The sequence below is a fragment of the Octopus sinensis genome, linkage group LG15 (assembly GCF_006345805.1).
Source record: "Octopus sinensis linkage group LG15, ASM634580v1, whole genome shotgun sequence".
Classification (NCBI taxonomy): domain Eukaryota; kingdom Metazoa; phylum Mollusca; class Cephalopoda; order Octopoda; family Octopodidae; genus Octopus; species Octopus sinensis.
The window spans coordinates 60,105,357-60,127,523 of record NC_043011.1 but is presented as its reverse complement, the minus strand read 5'-3'; the positions used below and the strand labels follow the sequence as shown (position 1 = coordinate 60,127,523).

The 22,167-nt window shown below is 35.5% G+C and overlaps 1 protein-coding gene across 1 annotated transcript in view; it reads left to right on the top strand.

The window, feature by feature from the left end:
* Positions 1-22,167, top strand: part of LOC115219701 (diacylglycerol kinase zeta-like) — a 545,273-nt gene that overhangs the window by 295,725 nt on the left and 227,381 nt on the right. The window contains exon 7 of the mRNA XM_029789877.2: positions 16,035-16,067. Coding sequence (XP_029645737.1) covers positions 16,035-16,067 — 33 coding nt within the window. The remainder of the gene's footprint in view (positions 1-16,034; positions 16,068-22,167) is intronic.

Sequence of the window (22,167 nt, the reverse complement as noted above, 5' to 3'; positions counted from 1 at the left end):
AATATATATATTCAAAAAAGGTGTCACACACTGCACCTTGGGCAAGTGTCTTCTTCTATAGCCCCAGGCCAACCAAAGCCTTGTGAATGGGTTTGTTAGACCACCACGGAAAGTAGCCTCTCAAATGTGTGTGTGGAAGTGGGCGGGTATCTTTGTGTTTGTCCCGTACAAACCATTTGGTAACTGGTGTTGGTTGTGTCCATCCCTGTAACTTAGTGGTTCGGCAAAAAGGAACTAATAGAATCAGTTCTATGCTTAGGAGGAAAAAAAAGCACTGGGTTTGATTTACGTGACTACCCCTTTCAAGACGGTGCCCTAATATAGCTGAAACAAATAAAAGAAAGATGTGTGTGTGTATGCATATGTACGTGAATATATGTGTGGCTGTACATATATATTTATATATATTTGTATCTAACTAACTAACTATCTATCTATCTATCTATCTATCTATCTATCTATCTATCTATCTGTCTATCTATCTATCTATCTATCTATCTGTCTGTCTGTCTGTCTGTCTGTCTGTCTACCTATCTCTTTATCTGTCAATCTATTTATTTCTATATTTGTAGGAAGTTAAATATATGGTTGGTCATAGAGTGACCAATGGTTTCACATCCATAACGTGCTTAGCCTTTTAGACAGCTCACCAGACTCTCTCCGCCATAAAAGACTGATGAGCCATCTATAAGGCTAAGCCACCCAATGGATGTGAAACCATTGGTCACTCAATGACTGGCCATATATTTACCTCCCTATAAATGCATTACTGCTCTTACGTTTACAGTGTGTTTCTCTTTTGGATATATGATCCACTGACAATATCTATAAATATCTGCACTTATTCGTTTATTTATATATTTATATTTAAAATCAAAATATTTCATTTCAGCAAGCTGAAATGAAACACTCTATCAATTTTATTTTCTTGAATTGAAATGAAAAAATATTTTTATTTATTTTTTTTTGTATTTTTGTATTTGTCCCATTAAATTTTTTTGTCATATTTTTACACACCAGACTATTTCAGGAAGTTTTCCATTTGGAATCTTTTACAAATATATCTGCAGCAAGATGTATTATAGTGCTTCACATCTTTCTTTGGACAGTTTACATAAAATGTAAACTTTTCAGAAATCAACATGTGTGTGTGTGTGTGTGTGTGTGTCAAAATTTGAGAGGATTACAATAAGCTGGGATTCAGCAGCGTGCTCTAAAATAATCTTTTTTTTGTGAATTTTACTTTGTGGTTTTAAAAGAAAATCATTCTTAGAGGAGAAGCATCATTAAAATAAAACTAAAACAAAATAGTTAAAAACAAAAACACTTAAAGGCATTTAGCATCAAATTCTTTGAAGTAGCAAAACAAAATTTTTTTTTGTTTTTACTATTTTTTTTTTTTACTTTTGCTAATTTTTTTTTGGCTTTTTGTTCATTTATGGTTTTGTAGTATTAAGAATTTAAGGGTCTAAGTTTTATTACTGTGACTTAATATTTGTTAGCTTGTTTGTTTATTTATTTAGTTTTGCAGCTATAATAAGTGATTTTAAATATAACTCAAAAACTGAAAAGAAGACAACAGAAAGCAACCAGGATATTACAGTGGGATTGCTTGAAATATTTCTTTATTCATTTATTTATTTACATTCTGAAAATCTATTTTCAATGGAACAAATAAGGTTACTTTGGTTATAAGGGATATTCTTGGGGAGTTTATTATTAGAATCATTGTTATTATTATTATTATTATTATTATTATTATTATTATTATTATTATTATCATTATTATTATTATTACTTAACTCTGAAATTATTAAATCTTCTTTGATGTAGACATAGTAATACAGTTTCACTTCTGACTTATAATAGCAATTAGTATGTATGTATGTGTTTGTCTCTGTCCTCTGTCTCTCTCTCTCTCTCTCTCTCTCTCTCTCTCTCTCTCTCTCCATATATATATATATATATATATGGAATTAGATCAGTAATATAGCAATAAAATAAAGTTATATTTAGATAAAGTCTGAAAGATAATAGAGTATTCTTATTCAAACATTGCGCAATGAGATTTAGTACTTATGTTATTCTATTTCTTTTGCTGTGGAAGTGGAGGTGTTTTACTTTTGTTGTTTCCACTTTAAGAAGACAAGCCAATGAAGAAGGCTTTATTGTTTGTTTGATCTCCTAGAAATAGCAACTAAATATCCAATATCCTGCTGTCTTGTGAGAAGGAAGTAAGAAGTTTACTTATCAACCATGTTGTTTTGGGTTTTGTCCCATTGTGTTGGCACCTCTTGCAAGTGTCTTCCACTATACCTTTGGGCTAAAGAAAAACCAAAAAATCTTTGTGAGTGAATTTGGTAAATGGAAACTGAAAGAAGCCCATTGTGTACCATTGTCATGATATTGTGTGATGCATGGCAGTATGATAATTTGTTTGCTTCCCATCTGGTTCAGTCCCACTATGTGCCACCTTCAGCACATTTCTACTCTAGCCTCAGGCCAAGCAAAACCATGTGAGTGGATTTGGTGGATGGAAACTGAAAGAAGCCCATCGTATATATGTGTGTGTCTTTGTCCCCCATCACCACTTGACAGCTGGTGTTGGTATTTTTACATCCCTATAACTTAATAGTTTGGCAAAAAGATAAAAAAAAAAGACTAACAGAGTGAGTACCAGACTTTAAAAATAAGTACAGGAGTCAATTCATTTGACCAAAAATTCTTCATGGCATTGCCCCAGCATGGCCACTGTCCAATGAAAGCAGTGTCGCCATCATAGAATCTGTGTCATTCATGTTTAATCTTCCATGAAAACATGTTGAGCCACAAGAAAATATTACCTTGCTTGGAAACAGGTATTAGTGATGGGAAAGAATTGGAAAATCTGTCCTATAAGTTTCCTCCTGAACCCTGCTAGCATGCTGAAGTAGATGTTAAAACAATGGTGCAGAGTATAGATTTGAGTGGGACTTTAGGCTTTGCTCTGAATGACTTATTCACATATTCATGGTGAATAAACTATTGAGGATGAAACCTGAGGTCTCAGTCAAATCACTGTTGATAATATATTTCACTCTAGTTTGTATACAGTCACCCTCTCCAGAAATGCTTCTATAGTTTTCAACCAGTTGATTAAAACTACTAAATATTACACACACACACCTATACGTATATATATATATATATATATATATATATGTATGTATATATATATATGTGTGTGTGTATGTGTGTGTGTATGTGTGTGTGTAAATATGCACAAGTGTGGTTGTGTGGTAAGAAGTCGCATTCCAAACCACATGGTTTTTGGTTCAGTTTCACTGCATGCTACCTTGGGCAAGTGTCTTCTATTATAGCCTCAAGCTGACCAAAGCCTTGGATTTGGTGGATAGAGACTGAAAGAAGTCCCTCATATACGTGTGTGTGTGTGTGTTTGTGTTTGTGTTTGTCTCCCACCATTGCCTAGCAACTGGTGTTGCTGTGTTTCCTTGCCTGTGTCTTAGTTCTTCAGCAAAGGAGACCAATAGAATAAGCACCAGGTTTTGAAAAATAAGTACAGGCGTTGATCCATTCATCTAAAATTCTTCAGTGTGGTGCCCCAGCATGGCTGCTGTCCAGAGACTGAAACAAGCAAAAAATGTGTGTGTGTGTGTTTTTGACACCTCAGTTCTACTTTAGGCTCCTACTGGACAGAAATGTAACTATCATATATTAATGATTCAACATTCCAAGCATACTACACAAAGAAAGGCAAAAAGCAGCTGGACAGCTTTTTCTAGCCAAGCTTCTTTGCTCTGCTATAAATAGCAGCCAAATTGGATCATCGGAATTGAGTGAGACCTAGAACTCCTATGATCATAAGGAATTCTAGGTCTCACTCAATTCCGCTGTTACAGTTGCAGTTCCATTATCCAAGGAAAGTGCTGTGTAGAATGGGTAAAAAGGCTTCTTGTCTTGTAAATTCCAACTGTAACATCCAACATATATTTTTATTTTTATTCCCATATTTCCCTTTATACTTCCAATATCTCTCCCTTTCCAAAATAACTTCTTATATTGAATTCTATTAATTCCTTCTATGTAAATCTCCCATATCGTCTCTGATTATGGGATATCCTTTATATCTTTGGAACAATTGTAAGAACAACTTTCTCTTTATAAATGTCCTAGAAATTTCACACTGCCTTGGCTTTTTCTGACTCATTTTATTTAACCTATACATGACCCACCTAAGACTCCTCTCTCACACTATTATCGAACCAGGAGTCTAATAGCGGTCCTTGTGTAGCACTTACATAGCCTTACCTGCCTCTTGGGACTTCTGGTACCAAAACCTCACATATTATATATATATGTATGTATGTATGTATGTATGTATGTATGTATGTATGTATGTATGGATGGATGGATGGGTGTGTGTGTGTGTGTGTGTCGAGGTGGGGTCTGCTTGTCTTGACATCCCATGATGATAGTAAACGAGCGTCACTGACTTACAGGTAGTGCTATTATTTGTTTCCAATCTTTCATGAAAAATGTATCTGGCCATGGGGAAATATTACTTGGCTCGGAACCAGATGAGGGCTGGTGATTGTATGGGCATCCAACCGTAGAAAATCAAAATCTAACTCATTGATTTCCATACAAACACTGCAACCATGGGAAGATGGACATTAAAAATGACAATGAGGAATCTCTTGATAAAATATTTTCCCAACAAATCTTGGACACATAACATATCGTTATTATTTAGACCCAGGCCTGACCTGATAAATCTGCTCTGTTGAGCAAAAGGAATTCTAACCACAATCATCCTGTCAGTTTATCAAGCATTGCCTATCTAGGACTATACTGTCTAATGTGTACTTCTCTTTCCAAGATAGTAGGGTGTCATTTGAGGGGTGTTTTCACTGTCATTTCTAGCGGGTTGATAAACTCTATAGAAGTTCTCACATTGGTTAATGACACCGAGATATTTATAGAGAATAATTTTAGTTTTTAAGATTGACATTCTGTTATTTGTACACAGCTTTCTTCAAACATTTCAACAATTGTTTACAGAATTGGTATTTGCTGAGTTACATACATTTATTCATGCTATTCTCTCTGCATATATCTATAATATCTATTAATCTTTATTTTATATCAGTTACTAGAAATAAAACATCTAAAACACGAATCTCAGATATATTCATTTTATTTTATGGTCCTTTGTTAATCCATTCCAAACATTATGGTTTTCTTTTGGTGCAGTTATTCCTTTTTTTTCTTTTTTTTTTTTTTGTTTTCAGATTTACTTTTCCATCATCATCATTGTTTTAAAATCCATTTTTTATTGCTTGAATGGGTCAGATGAAATTCATTGGAGCAGATTTTTTTATGCTTGTTTCCTTTAAGATCTTACCTACTTTTGCTAATCCTATTATTCATGAAACATGAAAATTTATCAAAATCTTGAACCTGCCAGGTCAGAGTTTTCTTAGTGTGAGCTGAAATTTCCATCTTTCTAAGTTTGTTAAGAAATCCAAAGTTAACTAATTGCTTTCTGTTTACAGACTATTTTAGTCAATTATGAAATGAATTCCAGCATCTCCTCTCTCGGTAATGGTTAATATTCAACTGTGATTCCATTAAAATATAGATGTTTATTCTTACTTCCACTCGGCTCATTGACACCAAGCTTTCTTTGCTTAAGTGCATTTTGGTGTAAATACATGCTCAGAAATGCAGTCCTTGTATCAAAGTAATTTAAGTATTAGCAAAACGAGACATGATTAAAACAAAGCGTGCATATTTAATACCCTTCTGCAAATAAACTCAACCTTTAAGATCTACACCCCATATTTTTATTTACTTTTTGCTTATGGTCATAATTAGGATATCTTTAAGAATATCCCCCACTATGACCATAACGAGGAAGATTAAATGGCAGCATCGTCATTTCAGTACTTTTAGTAGCTTAGTTTCGATTCAAACCTGATTGACTAAACCATTGAGATCAAAGGCACTTCACCCATGAGCAACTCTTATTATCTCCATTTACGCAGGAGTGGCTGTGTGGTAAGTAGCTTGCTTACCAACCACATGGTTCCGGGTTCAGTCCCACTCTGTGGTACCTTCAAGAAAGTGTCTTCTACTATAGCCTCAGGCCAACCAAAGCCTTGTGAGTGGATTTGGTAGACGGAAACTGAAAGAAGCCTGTCATATATATATATATATATAATATTATTAGAGACAAAACCACTATTTTGCAAATCAAACAAGGAAAGACTTAATCAATACATAAAAAATTTTAATATAAAGTAAATAAATCACCACTACAATTGTTTCCTGTCTTCAAATGACATTCATCAGGTGGATTTTATATATATATATATATATATATATACGTGTGTGTATATGTTTGTGTGTCTGTGTTTGTCTCCCCAACATTGCTTGACAACTGATGCTGGTGTGTTTACATCCCTGTAACTTAGCAGTTCAGCAAAAGAGACCGATAGAATAAGTAGTAGGCTTACAAAGAATAAGTCCTGGGGTTGATTTGCTCGACTAAAGGTGGTGCTCCAGCATGGCCACAGTCAAATGACTGAAACAAGTAAAAGAGTAAAAAGAGAGAGTAAAGAGTATACAATTTACCAGGGACCATTGTCCAATGTGTCCATTATTTTCTAAGATGGTTGAGTATGATGTAAGGAAGATTTGGTTATTATTTCTAGCTGGTCAAATGTCTACATAACCGCTTGTTCATTGGCTCAGTTTTCAGTAATTAGATGTCAATAAAAGGGTTCCAATGTCAGTAACACAACTAGAATATCACAACCCACAAACACTGCAGGACAGTGTTTGGCATGTAATCTCTGACCAGACTTTATCATAGCATATTTATTATACTAAATCTATTGTATTGAATCAGTTAACCACAATTCTATTGCATTAACAGAACTATTGCATGACATTATTTAAATACACGACTTGTCTTGTAATTTCCGACAATACAAATAATCTTGAATGAATTCCAACTCAACGAGTGGTCATTTCCCTGAATCCTTAGATAAATAGAGTTTACTTTAACATTTCCCAGTCTACTTACAATAACTACACAAGCAACAAAGACTGGTGTCAGACAAAACTAGTGTTGTTCTGTGTTAGCTCAAAGGTAGTTAATCAAATTTGTGCAATAAAATAATTCCAAGTGTGGTAAGAATTTCAGACAAGAGATTTCTTTAAAGAAATGAAAAATTGCTCTTGTAAAATGTCAATAAGTCACCTTTTCTCATGGCACATAAATTTGTCTTATTTTAAAAAATGGTACCACCTACCATCTAACTATGAGTTGTTGTTGGAATTAAGAAGAGCAACCGCATTTATAAAGTAGCTACAGTTTCAGCAAAAGTTTAATTTGTGAATTTCAATATTTGGATAAGTTTGTTGCAGCACTATGATTGCACACGCACACACACACACGAGCTAGAAGAAACAAAATAAAAGAACACTCAATACATTATTTAGAGTATATCATTATCACTACCATCTTAACGTCCACTTTTCCATGCTTGCATGGGTCAGATGGAATTTGTTGAGGTGGATTTTCTACAGCTGGATACTCTTCCTATCACCAATCCAGTTTCCAAATAAGGTTATATTCTCTATTATCGGACATTGTTTTCATGGAAGACTGGGGAAGAAGAATATTGCTTGCATGATGGTTTACATCCATCACATAAAGTTCAAGCGAAGAGATAGTAATGCACACACACACGATGGGATTCTTTCAGTTTCTGTCTGTTAAATCTCTTTTACTTGTTTCAGTCATTTGACTGCGGCCATGCTGGAGCACCGCCTTTAGTCGAGCAAATCGACCCCGGGACTTATTCTTTGTAAGCCCAGTACTTATTCTATCGGTCTCTTTTGCCCGAACTGCTAGGTGACGGGGACGTAAACACACCAGCATTGGTTGTCAAGCAATGCTAGGAGGACAAACACAGACACACAAACACACACACACACACACACATATATATATATACATATATACGATGGGCTTCTTTCAGTTTCCGTCTACCAAATCCACTCACAAGGCAAAGTCAGCCCGGGGCTATAGTAGAAGACACTTGCCCAAAGTGCCATGCAGTGGGACTGAACCTGGAACCATGTGGTTGGTTAGCAAGCTACTTACCACACAGCCACTCCTGCGCCTATATGGCCACTCCTGTGCCAGTGAACCTGAGACCATGTGATTCAGAAGCAAACTTCTTGACCTCACAGCTATACCCATACTTATAATGTGTTCGTGTATTTATGCTTCCGTTTACCTGTGCAAATTGGTGTGTGAAGTTATCTCCTTTAATCTCAAGAAAGAAAAAAAACTTAACCAAGCCATTTTATAAATAGAGATTGATAAAATGAGCAGCACCAGATTGTAATAGGTTCTGGGGCCAATGTGATCAAGTAAATCCCTCGAAGGCATCATGCCAGCATGGCTGATGTCCAATGACTGAAACCACTAAAAGAATAAATTGATATTTATCAGCTTAAGATTATCTTCGTTTGCACATAGAAATATTTACTAAAACAAAACAGAAACGAAGTGAACTCCTTAATGTAGAACCTGACAGAAAATCAATGAATACTCCATAGATCACTTCCGATTTTGTTAACTTTCTGCTTCTTGTGTGTTACAATTTCATTTGATAATAATTAACTTGCCAACAGCTTTATTATCTGGCTCCATTTTCCAAATTGACTTGTCAGAAATAGAATATTCCACTTTCATATCCATACTTTCTTGAAGAGAATCCGGCATTTCTATGTGGAATTGGAAATATAAATTTGAAATATTACTCTGAAATTAATCTTGGGTTTAAGAAAATAAAATATATTTATATTGGGTGAATGTATGATACAGATCTATGTATGTCATCTTTTGTGTGCCTATGTCTTTGTATTTGTCTTTCTGTGTTTGTATGTTTGTGTGTGTGAGCCAAAAATTGTCATCAGGTTCAATATAAAGTGAAGTAGTACTTTATCACATGAAGTTCAAGCAAGGAGACAGTAATGCACACACACACACACACACACATATATATATATACATATATACGATGGGCTTCTTTCAGTTTCCGTCTACCAAATCCACTCACAAGGCAAAGTCAGCCCGGGGCTATAGTAGAAGACACTTGCCCAAAGTGCCATGCAGTGGGACTGAACCTGGAACCATGTGGTTGGTTAGCAAGCTACTTACCACACAGCCACTCCTGCGCCTATATGGCCACTCCTGTGCCAGTGAACCTGAGACCATGTGATTCAGAAGCAAACTTCTTGACCTCACAGCTATACCCATACTTATAATGTGTTCGTGTATTTATGCTTCCGTTTACCTGTGCAAATTGGTGTGTGAAGTTATCTCCTTTAATCTCAAGAAAGAAAAAAAACTTAACCAAGCCATTTTATAAATAGAGATTGATAAAATGAGCAGCACCAGATTGTAATAGGTTCTGGGGCCAATGTGATCAAGTAAATCCCTCGAAGGCATCATGCCAGCATGGCTGATGTCCAATGACTGAAACCACTAAAAGAATAAATTGATATTTATCAGCTTAAGATTATCTTCGTTTGCACATAGAAATATTTACTAAAACAAAACAGAAACGAAGTGAACTCCTTAATGTAGAACCTGACAGAAAATCAATGAATACTCCATAGATCACTTCCGATTTTGTTAACTTTCTGCTTCTTGTGTGTTACAATTTCATTTGATAATAATTAACTTGCCAACAGCTTTATTATCTGGCTCCATTTTCCAAATTGACTTGTCAGAAATAGAATATTCCACTTTCATATCCATACTTTCTTGAAGAGAATCCGGCATTTCTATGTGGAATTGGAAATATAAATTTGAAATATTACTCTGAAATTAATCTTGGGTTTAAGAAAATAAAATATATTTATATTGGGTGAATGTATGATACAGATCTATGTATGTCATCTTTTGTGTGCCTATGTCTTTGTATTTGTCTTTCTGTGTTTGTATGTTTGTGTGTGTGAGCCAAAAATTGTCATCAGGTTCAATATAAAGTGAAGTAGTACTTTATCACATGAAGTTCAAGCAAGGAGACAGTAATGCACACACACACACACACACTCACACTCACTCAATCACTCACTCACAAACCCACCCACCCACTCACTCACTCACTCACTCACTCACTCACATGATGGGATACTTTCAGTTTCTGTCTGCTAAATTTGTTCATGATTTAGCCTGTGGCTATAAAAGAAGACACTTGCCTAAGGTACCATGCAGTGGGAGTGAACCTGAGACCATGTGATTCAGAAGCAGACTTCTTAACCGCACAGCTATACCCATACTTATAATGTGTTCGTGTATTTATATATGTCTTGGATAAAGTACTACCTCACCTTTGCCAACATTCTTACATCTGCTTTTTCTTAATTAAGCAAACTAAAGCTAAAATGATACAATTGTTGTCATGGACCAATGGAGGATCCTCTATGTGGTCATTCAACATGTTAGAAATAGCAGCCAAATTTTCCTCAGATCATACATTGTCATCTTTATAAACAAAAAAACAAAAAACAAAAACAAAATGGGATGCCTAAGATATTAGCAGTCCATAGTACATTATGATAGGAATAAACGGGGATGATCACAGCTGAAATATCTTTGATCGTAGGTTTAGCTCAGTCAGGGCTGAATTAAGCAACATAAACAATATCAATTGATTTTATATAAAAAAAAATCTTTGAGACATCAAGAATATTCTTTCAATTAACAATGAAAAAATAACTCTCTGAAGTTAGTTGTGATTGACAGTCAATAGAATAACATCACTAAAGAGTTATTCAATATAAATTATCTTTGATCTCATAGGAACTAAAGCTGGACTTGTTAACAGTATTGATCTACTGATTTCAGTTTGAAACTGGTCTTTAGAAATTTCTTTTAACAATAAAAGCAATGCTTCTTTTGCAATCAAATCTTGTAGAAAAATTATTCACGAGGGTTTTATGATTTATCATTATAGTGTGCATGTGGGTGGGCATATATATATAAGTGTGTGTGTGTGTATATATATATATTATACTGTGTATTGCATTCACATATTTTCATCAGATCTACACAGTAACTGGATAATGTATTTCTTTTTGGCTTTTATTTTGTTTTAATTTTTTACATTTGTTTTTTACTTGTTTCAATCATTGGACTGCAGCCATACTGAGGCACTTCCTTGAAAGGTTTACTCGAACAAATGGATGTCCGTACTTATTTTATCAGTCGCTTTTTGCTAAACTAGTAAGTTACAGGGATGTAAACAAACCCTCACTGGTTGTCAAACACTGGTAGGGATAAACAAAAAAGACAAGACAAACACACATTTACACACATACACACACACACACACACACATATATATATATATATCATCAAACATGTATATGATGGGCTTTTTTCAGTTTCCATGTATAGTATATATATATGTATATATATGTGTGTGTGTATATATATATATATATATGCAATAAAAAAAGGTCAGGTGGTATGAGAGGTGAATATATCTAACCACTTGATATCTGTAGGATTTCTTCCATTTTGCAACCTTCAACATGTCATAATAATTTCAGTGTATAATAATTTATTTTACATGCCTGCACCAATATGCATGCTACACATTGCACAGTAGAATTGCACATATACAAATCAATGCAGATATAGAAGGTTAGCTCTTCAGATCACCAGAACAGTATGGTTATACCAATGCTTCAACTCTGGTATGGTAGCCAGGTTGACGAGAGAAACTGTCTGTGATCATCGCAGGATTCTATGAATCTATACATTGCATTACAAATTTTTACACACACACACACACAACATCCAAATAAAAATTCAAGATAGCCAAGGCTGGAATATCATATATCTTCCAAGTCCAATTGATTATCACTAACCTGGAGCTAAACAGCAACAATGTTGATAGTTAACAATCTTCTATGTGTCTGGACAATCTGCTAGGCAAGGCAGCAAAATTTCCCTTTAAGCCACTTCCTACCATATTAAACAAAGAACACAAAAATGTCTCTGATATACAAAAACACAGTATGGTAATGGCTGGAGCTTCTTTGATCACAAGTCTGCTCAATCAAGGCTAGCCTGGGGTTAAACAACAACTGTCTACATAATAGTTTATATAACAGACAAATACAAAAACGATGTTTTCAGCTAAATGATAATTCCCAAAGTTGTGTGAAGTAATTGGCCAATACATCATGGGTGAAGACAATCATCATCACCATCATTATCGTTTAACGTCCGTTTTTCATGCTAGCATGGGTTGGACGGTTTGACTGGGGTCTGGAAGCCAGGAGGCTGCACCAGGCCCAGTCTGATCTGGCAGTGTTTCTACAACTTGATGCCCTTCCTAACGCCAACCACTCCGTGAGTGTAGTGGGTGCTTTTTACGTGCCACCAGTACAGGTGCCAGGTGAAGCTGGCAATGGCCACGATTGGTTGGTGCTTTTTACGTGCCACCGGCACAGGGATCTATGTATTTAACAAGTTCTCATTGATATCACATTGTCTCTGGTTTAGTCTTACTTGATGGCACCTTAAACAATTGTCTTCAACTTTAGCCATGGGCCAACTCATTCTTTATGAGTGAAATTTGTTGACAGACCAATGGGTATAGTGTTGGTGTGATGAAAAATTTAGGAGGAAAGACAGAATGTAAACAAACGGACAAGTGGGGGGCTTATTTATTGGCTTTCATAATACAACACGTCTAATATGTAGCAACATGTTCTTTTCAAAATTAGTCTTTTACTTGTTTCAGTCATTTGACTACGGCCATGCTGGAGCACCGCCTTTAGTCAAGCAAATCAACCCCAGGACTTATTCTTTGTATGCCTAGTACTTATTCTATCGGTCTCTTTTGCCAAACCGCTAAGTTACGGGGACGTAAACACACCAGCATCAGTTGTCAAGCGATGTTGGGGGGGACAAACACAGACACACACTCACACACACACACATATATATATATATCACCGTGACCGACCAGGCTATCAGATGTTGTTACACATCGCTGGTCACAATGTGCTTTGCATTGTTTTAGCCTTCAAATGACGCCACCCCGCTGGCTAAGTGAGCAGGCCAACAGAAGAAAGAGTGAAAGAAAGTTGTGGTGAAAGAGTATAGCAGAGATCACCAACATCCCTGCCGGAGTCTCGTGGAGCTTTAGGTGCTTTCGCTCAATAAACACTCACAACGCCCGGTCTGGAAATCGAAACCATGATCCTATAACCGCGAGTCTGCTGCCCTAACCAGGGGGCCATTGCACCTCCACATATATATATATATACATATATACGATGGGCTTCTTTCAGTTTCTGTCTACCAAATCCACTCACAAGGCCTTGGTCGGCTGCAGGCTATAGTAGAAGACACTTGCCCAAGGTGCCACGCAGTGGGACTGAACCCGGAACCATGTGGTTGGTAAGCAAGCTACTTATCACACAGCCACTCCTACACCTATATTGCAGAGAAAAATTTGAAGAACTTATGTTCCTCAATTGTTAGATATTAAAGCTGTTTGTGAAAGACGAGCAGGGAAGGAATTCAAGGGAAGTCCATGGAGGTGGACAAAATCTTGTTGATGGTTGGAAAGAAAACAAGTCAGGACTGTTTGAGTGTTGGTAGGGAAAAACCAGTCAAATCCAAAGAGTGGAGTCTACTGTAGAATCAACACAAAATGCAGAAAGAGAGAGAGAGAGAGAGATTATATCACGTCTGTGTGTCAGAGAACAGAGTGTGTGACTTCATGCTAATAAGCTTCAGTGACCTTTGGTCGGGATGCAGTCTAAGATGCCCTTATGTGAAGCAGCATCTCTGTCCTAGATGTTGGTGCAGTATTCCATTGCAGGTTTCACCAGAGCATCATAGAATTGGAAGGTGAACCAGTTGAAATATTCTGTAGGTTACAACATAAAAGATTAGGTTAATAATTTGAATGTGTTTTATTGCTTTGCTTTTGGGTTGGTTTTTTAAGGTGATATTAATACTTTCTATAAAAACTAGAAAATCAAATTTTTAATATGATTTAAATATTTTTTTTTTTTGTTAACCTTCGATAGAAACTGATTTTTTGTTGTCATAATTTTATGAAATAAATTCTAATTAAAAACGCTTTTTCTTCAATGTAGGGTCCCATCCTTGGGTTAATATAGGGTTAGTTCTTATGGGAAGGAATATTTCCTGCCCTTAAAGAGAAAAGTCAGTCTTTGCAATGTTGAGGCTATGTAGTAAGCTAGGAGAGAACTTCAGTATTGGGGAGATCTAGCATTTGCAACAGACTTGATTTAAGGGTCACAGCTGCATGTTGTTCATGTTCAGAGTGTGTAAGGTATAATACTTTCTTTATATCTGTATAAATTGTGCAGGAACAAGACAGCTCAATTCTTTTATGATTATCTTTCTTGTGGAATACACTGCATTTGTATTTCAATTAATTTTGAAAATGATGGAGAATTTGAAGGGATTTAGTAAAATAATTTTCTTTCTCATTAAAAATCTGCCGTTTGGACATAAATTAAACTCAAGATTGTCACATAAAATTATCACTGAATGTTTTTACACTTTAAAGCAGGTGTTATCTGAAGCAGGTTACAATCAAAAGTGTTTTAGACACTTAAAAGTTTTAGGTGCAGGAAGATATCATTATCAATTCCTATTTAACTTAAGAAGTCAGGAATTATTTTATTTCCTATCTGTTAGCAATCTAATTAGTTAGAAGGTTTTAAATCTTCAAGAACAAATAAGGAATCGCAGATATATTTATATGGCAACAACTTCAACTTGTGCTGGATTTTAAAATGAAGACATCATGTGACCAATGATTAATTTATTTGCTTCAATTAGTAATCTAGGTTTTGAGAAATGCTGGTTTCCAGTATTACTCTCTTTACTCTTTTACTCTTTTACTTGTTTCAGTCATTTGACTGCGGCCATGCTGGAGCACCGCCTTTAGTTGAGCAAATCGACCCCGGGACTTATTCTTTGTAAGCCCAGTACTTATTCTATCGGTCTCTTTTGCCGAACCGCTAAGTGACGGGGATGTAAACACACCAGCATCGGTTGTCAAGCAATGCTAGGGGGACAAACACAGACACACAAACACACACATATATATATATATACATATATACGACATGCTTCTTTCAGTTTCTGTCTTCCAAATCCACTCACAAGGCATTGGTCAGCCCGGGGCCATAGCAGAAGACACTTGCCCAAGATGCCACGCAGTGGGACTGAATCCGGAACCATGTGGTTGGTTAGCAAGCTACTTACCACACAGCCACTCCTGCACCTATGCTTCTCTTTTGTCTAATATTATTTCAAAGACAGTTAATTGTTAAAAGAAAATCCATTTTCAGGTTTCTTCTTTCTTTTTTTCTCAATCCTTTTTCTTCTTTCCTTCTTCTCTTCCCCTACCTCAAGCAGCCCTTTTATAACAAGCCATGAGCAGCCTTGATGTTTTTTTTCCTTGTAGACATTGTGTAGCTTGAGCTACATTGTTCAATGTCTCTTCCAGTTTGTTGTTGTTGGAATTTTTAGGGCAGAAGGTTATTCTTTGAAGGAAATTTAACTGCTAATTTTGGTAGGTCAAATGACAACATGGTAGTTCCTTCATTTATAAAACTAGGTGACTATGATGGGAAATTTAAGCAAGCTGTTACAAGAAATTAATGTTCTTTTTATTTTTATAGATAAACATTTTATATTTCAGCAATAACACTGCAATAGACATTATGTGTTCTTGCTTCATAATATTTAGGTTATGAAATATAACACTGATGTGAGTATATATATATTATAAACATTTGTGTGCATGCATGTGCGTGCATTGACTCTTCTAAATAAAATATAAAATTTCTGTATCAAAATTATACCATTTTGATTTTTTCAGGAAATGAAATTTTACTAATTTATTCATTATATAACATTTTCTCTTTATTGTTTTCAGTCCTTCCAGCAAAGATTCACCTTCCAAAGTAAGGTAAGTGAGATACCTTTCAACTACAGTTAGTAACTATACCATTTTTTCCCCCTACTTTTCAACAAAGAGAGGGTTGGGTGAATTCCTCTCTTCTCAAATAAATAAAACCATAATTTCTGATATTTTGAATTATTTGAAAATTTAAAGCCTATTTTGCATTCTAGAAGATATCAAAGAAGTTAGACTTTGATAGAATATTACTACATCTTCAAAGGGATAATGAATGTCTCCACATCCATATTGCAGTCTTTTCTGGACTTTGGTATAAGAAAAAAATTTTTATTTCATTTTATTTTGTGTCAGTCATTGAATTACAGCCATGCTGGAGCACTGCCTTCAGTCAAACAAATCCACTCCTACCCTAGTACTTCTTTTCTGATACTTATTATATTGGTCTCTTTTGCCAAACCACTAAGTTAAAGAGAGATAGACAAACCAGCATCAGCTGTCAAGTGGTTGGACGGCAGGAACAAATAGACACACATATGCACACACATATGCATGCATACACACACACACACACACACACACACACACACATAGATGTGTAAGAATCCCTCAGGCTGAGTTGCTATATTTGTTCTGTATCTGCCAGCATCAAATTGCACATATATTTAGAACATCTCCCTGTTATTTAATATCTGGTTATCTTCTATCCTGTGTGAAATCAGTTGGCGTGGTCTATTATACCGTATACTTTAATTTATATATGTATATATATACATTTATGAATTTGCATTGCAAGATTCTTGATGTGGAACCATGTGTTAAAACAGAATGGACGAAGCAGAGCAAGAGCACACACATGGATGGAAAGTGTCACTGAAGGGGTCACAGATGTATGACAAAAGATTTCTGGACAATTTACATGAGTTAGAAGAATAAGAACAGTAATAAACGAGTGTAGAACAGCCACATAGTGCCTGTGTTTATTTGGCAAAAAAAAAAAGATTGACCATCCCAAAATACAACAAAATACATACTCACACACACACACAGTGGGCTTCCTCACAGTTTCTGTCTTCCAAATTCACTCACAAAGCATTAGCCAGCTCAATATGAAAGAGAAAGACACTCCCCACCACCAGATGCCATGCAGTGGGGCTGAACCCAAATCTGTGTTGTTGTAGAGTGAGCCTTTTAACTGAAGAGCAAATACATTATTGGTTATAGGTGTCCAACTGGCCAATTGTTTGTTCACTGCTGTTTCTGTGGCAAGACTGATAAGGAGGTGTGTATGCAGTTCAAACAGAATGAATACCAAGGAGACATTTTATTCAAAACTATCCGTTTGTCTGTTTTCTTGTCAATATTTGATCTTCATTTAAGACAGCAAGCTGGCAGAAATGTTAGTACGCCGGGCGAAATACTTAGCGGTATTTCGTTTGTCTTTATGTTCTGAGTTCAAATTCCACCGAGGTTGACTTTACCTTTCATCCTTTCAGTTTCAGTAAATTAAGTACCAGTCGTGTACTGGGGTCAATCTAATCAACAGCTCCCCACTCCCGAAAAATTCCAGACCTTGTGCCTAGAGTAGGAAAGAACCATTAACATGCTGGACAAAATGCTTCACGCCATTTTGTCCAACTTAACATTCTAAGTTCAATTTCTGCTGAGGTCAACTTTGCCTTTCATCCTTTTAGAGTCGATAAAACAAGTAGCAGTTGAGCACTGGGGAGTTGATTACATCAACTCAACCCCTCCCTCAAACTTGCTGACCTTGTGCCAAAATTTAAAACCAGAATTTAATCTCTATTTCCTTGCAATTTAATTTGCTAAAACAAGAAGAGGAAGAAGAATAGTTTCAAATTTTGTCACAAGGCCAGCAATTTTGGGAGACAAGTAAGTTGATTATATTGACCCCAGGGTTCAACAGGTACTCATTTTATTGATCCTGAAAGGATGAAAAGTAAAGTCACCCTTGATGGAATTTGAACTCAGAATCTGAAGTCAGAAGAAAGGCTTTACAGCCTTTCTTTCAGTGCACTAATGATCCTGCCTGCTAGCTGCCTTCATAATAATCATAAGGATTTCAAATTTTGGCACAAGGCTAGCAACTTCAGGAGAGGGAGTAAGTCAACTACATCGACCCCAGTTTTCAACTTGTACATATTTTGTCAACTAATCCCAAAAATGTCAAATGGCAAAGTTGACCTCGGCAGAATTTTGAATAATAATGATAAGCAGCAACAGTATATTCTGATGTTCTTTTATTCCTTGTTATATTAAATGTTGGAAGTTTTCAGTCTTAATTTAGAAATCTCAGAAGTTCTCCTTTCTTGTCACTGGATTTAATACAATTGTTTCCCATTTTATTGATCAAAAGACACAGCAGAGGAAAGCAAGATTTCATCATGGAATATGATCCATCTTCTTACTCTTACCATACTTTCCAAATATTTTCAATAAAATTAACCAATTTTCAATGTTTGAGAATAAAAACAAAAATCTTCTAAAACAGCCTACAAATTATTACTCTTTGTTTAAGATCATATTTCTGTTGTTATCTTCTGCACCAATAACCTCTGTCTTTCTTCCAACTCTATGCAACCTTTCTACGATGACAACCCTCTCCATTACTCTCCTCTCACTCCCTCTCCTTCTTCTCTTTCACTTAACTTCAAAATAACTTGCACTTGTTGCAACTGTCACATTGTATGTGTAACTTGACAGCTGAAAGGCATAAACCATTCATTAAGGCTTTGTTTAGTGTTAATAAGGATCATAAATATCATCACAGAGATCTCATAAATTCAGTGCTAAAGTCCAGGTTTAGTAATGTTTCATTGTTGAGGACCAAATTACTTTCAGAACGGGATGTCATTATATTACAGTGTGTCAAATTTCTAATCCAACACCTAGGTGAACTGGGTCATGCAGAATTAAGTGTCCTGTTGAGGCACAAAGCAATACATGAAGCAAATGTGAACTTATATTCCAGATAAATGTTAGCCCAGTTTTACAGTAATAATATTTTATCTACTCCAACATTTGTTCTCACCCTCTCTTCTCATATATATATGTGTGTGTGAATGTATGTGTGTAGGTATATGTGTATATATATGTGTGACTGTGTGTAGATACATGTGTATATATATGTGTGTGTGTATATATATATATATAAATATACATACATATATATATATATATATATATATATATATATATATATATATATAATATATATATATATATATATATATATATATATTCTTTTATTCTTTTATTCTTTTATTCTTTCTGATGTGTTGTACTGCACCTGAGCATTGTATACAATAAGTTCATTATATCACACACACACACACACCTATGTCAGGAAGTGACTGTTTGTTGGAGCAGTAAGAACTAAAAACTCTAATAAAGGAACTCAATATTATTTCGTAGCAAAATAAGATCAAATTAAATTTATAAAAATCTGTGTTGACGAGCTCGTTTTGCTCTGGCAGGTATGTTATATTATGTAACACTGCATTCCTTATAATATAATTTATGGATAACAAATGCAAAATGATGATGACTACCTATATGTGTGTGTGTGATTGTTTAATGATATTTATTTACAATACCTTTCTAAGAGTATTGCATTAGGTTCCTCTTAACTATTTCCCATAAACATTATGTGACAATATATCTTCAACACTGGCTAATACATTTGTGAAATCAGATCTCCATCACGTCCAAAAAATTTTCAAAATTTTTTAAAGTTTGTATATTGAATATATTTTGCTGCTTATATTCAATTACTTCCCACTAAAGATTCTTAAAGTTTCTTTTTCTTTTTTTTTATTACAAATAATATTGATTCTGCATATCATTGTATCAAGACTATTTAGTTTGTTGCATTTATCTATATTTAATATATGCATCATCTCGATAAAACTTTTTCCATATAAATATCAATTCTGAAAACATACCTACACTATAATTGTGTTGATGCCAATTTATTTACAATGCCATTCTAAGACTTTGTGAGATTGTGTTCCACTTATTACATATTTTATGTAATGAAAACTTTATATGAAACCATATTTGCAATATCGACAAGAACATTTGTGGAAATGGAGGCTCCTTCACATCTAAAAGTTTTATATTCTTTAAATTTTGTATATTGAATAATTTTGTTACCTAACCCAAAATAGTTGTTACTGAAGATTCTGAAGAGATAAAATCACTCTGTGTGTGTGTGTGTGAATATATATTTGTGATGAAGAATATATATTAAGTTTTCTCACTATTTTCTTTTGTTTCCTCTCAACTACTTCTACCTTCCTCTGTACAAAGTGGGATAACCATATATCTCTTCTATAGCAAAACACTTGTGTTGCCCTGTATCTTACTTTAGCCTATCAACATCTGGCATAAAACCACCTTTCCCTGAAGAGAGTTATTGAGAGATGATGATGATCATCATCATCAGCATCATCATCATTTAACATCCACTTTCCATGCTGGCGTGGGTTGGATGGTTTGACTGAGGACTTCACCAAGCTCCAATCTGATCTGGCAAGGTTTCTACAGCTGGATGCCCTTCCTAACACCAGCAATATAACATCAAAGAGAGAAAGTCGGTAGGCAAGAGATCCAAATATACCACTCAGTCTCCATCACAACCTTCATTTTAACATATGCGTCACCAAGCTTGTGCAGGTGAATAAGTTTTGTCCAGCACTGCATGTTACCTTTGTCATCTCTTTCATTAGACGAATATTTTGAAAGTAGTCTTTACCATTTTGACCTTTCTTTTCAAAACTCCCACTTGCCCCATTTTGAGTGTTTCACACTTTTTTACACAGGTCATCCTCCATAGAGGCTATATGCTCATATCATCTGATTTGTCTTACAAGGTGGTATCAAATGGTTCTCGGACTAGTTATGTTTAATAAAAAAATAACTTATTTACCAAAGTTTTAGCATCATCTACTTTCAAATTGTCACCTTGCACACCAATACACTGGTCCTAGCATTCCTGCCACTTTTGGAATCTATAAATGAGTCGATTTGCTCTGGATAATGACAACAGCGTTAAAGCAGAGACATTTGAGTTGTGTTTTCATCTTGGACAAGAGATGGAGGTCTGCAGATGGTCATTCTAGTAAAATAGGGTAGGTGTGAAAGTGATACCATGTTGTTTTTGGCAAGAAACTCAAAAGTAGGAGAGGTCAGTGACAGGGCGCTTTGTCATCGTGAAGAATCTAATTCTCCACACTCTACAGATCTGATCCCTTTCACCGAATGTCCTCCTTCAGATGTTTCAAAACATCACAGTAGAACTCTTGGTTGACGATCTGGTCCTGGGGGATCAATTCTTGATGCACATTTTCATAGGATGATGTTCATGGCAAGTCTTCTTGATTGTTCATCATCTTCCAGGGATGTTCTTCTGCTTTTCACGTGCCAGTCCCACTCAAAACATTGTGCACAGCCCATTGCCTCATCACTGTAAGCTTGCCAAAGGATGCTCAATGTCTCTGTAGCAGACTTCCCAAGTTTAACACAAAATCTCACGTTGGCTCTTTGTTCCTATCCATGACAAAATCACAGACTACAGCAGACACACATGATCACAAAAACACAAAATTCCCATCTTGCGAAATAAACACAGTGTTGTCACTTGGTACAATGCCTCATGATGGTCACTGCTAGCTCTCACTGCACGCACAACCACGTGCTGCCATTTGTTGGTGTGCTACAGAACTAGTCTGGAAACTATTTGATACCACTTCGTATATCCAATCTTTCTCTCAAAACATTTGTACATCATCATTCAGGCTCACAAACATCCAGTAAAGTGTCTCTACTTCATTTCTGTTTAAAGTCTGAAAATCCTCTCCATTTGAAGCCAAACTTTCCTAACCATGCAGCATCATATTTCATACATAAGTGTCATACAGTTGTGGTTCCTTTACCCCAAGAGGAAACCTTTCATAACCAGCACAGGTAATAGCTCCCTGAACTCTCTCCAGCCTGTCCTTACCCCCAGTAACTACTCATTTGCTACACCCACCTCCACTTTTAATTAATCAGATAGCCTAAGTAACAAACACTAACAACTATTCTAATAAGATTTCTGAGCTTTTAAAAGAGATTCTTTCGTTTGTAT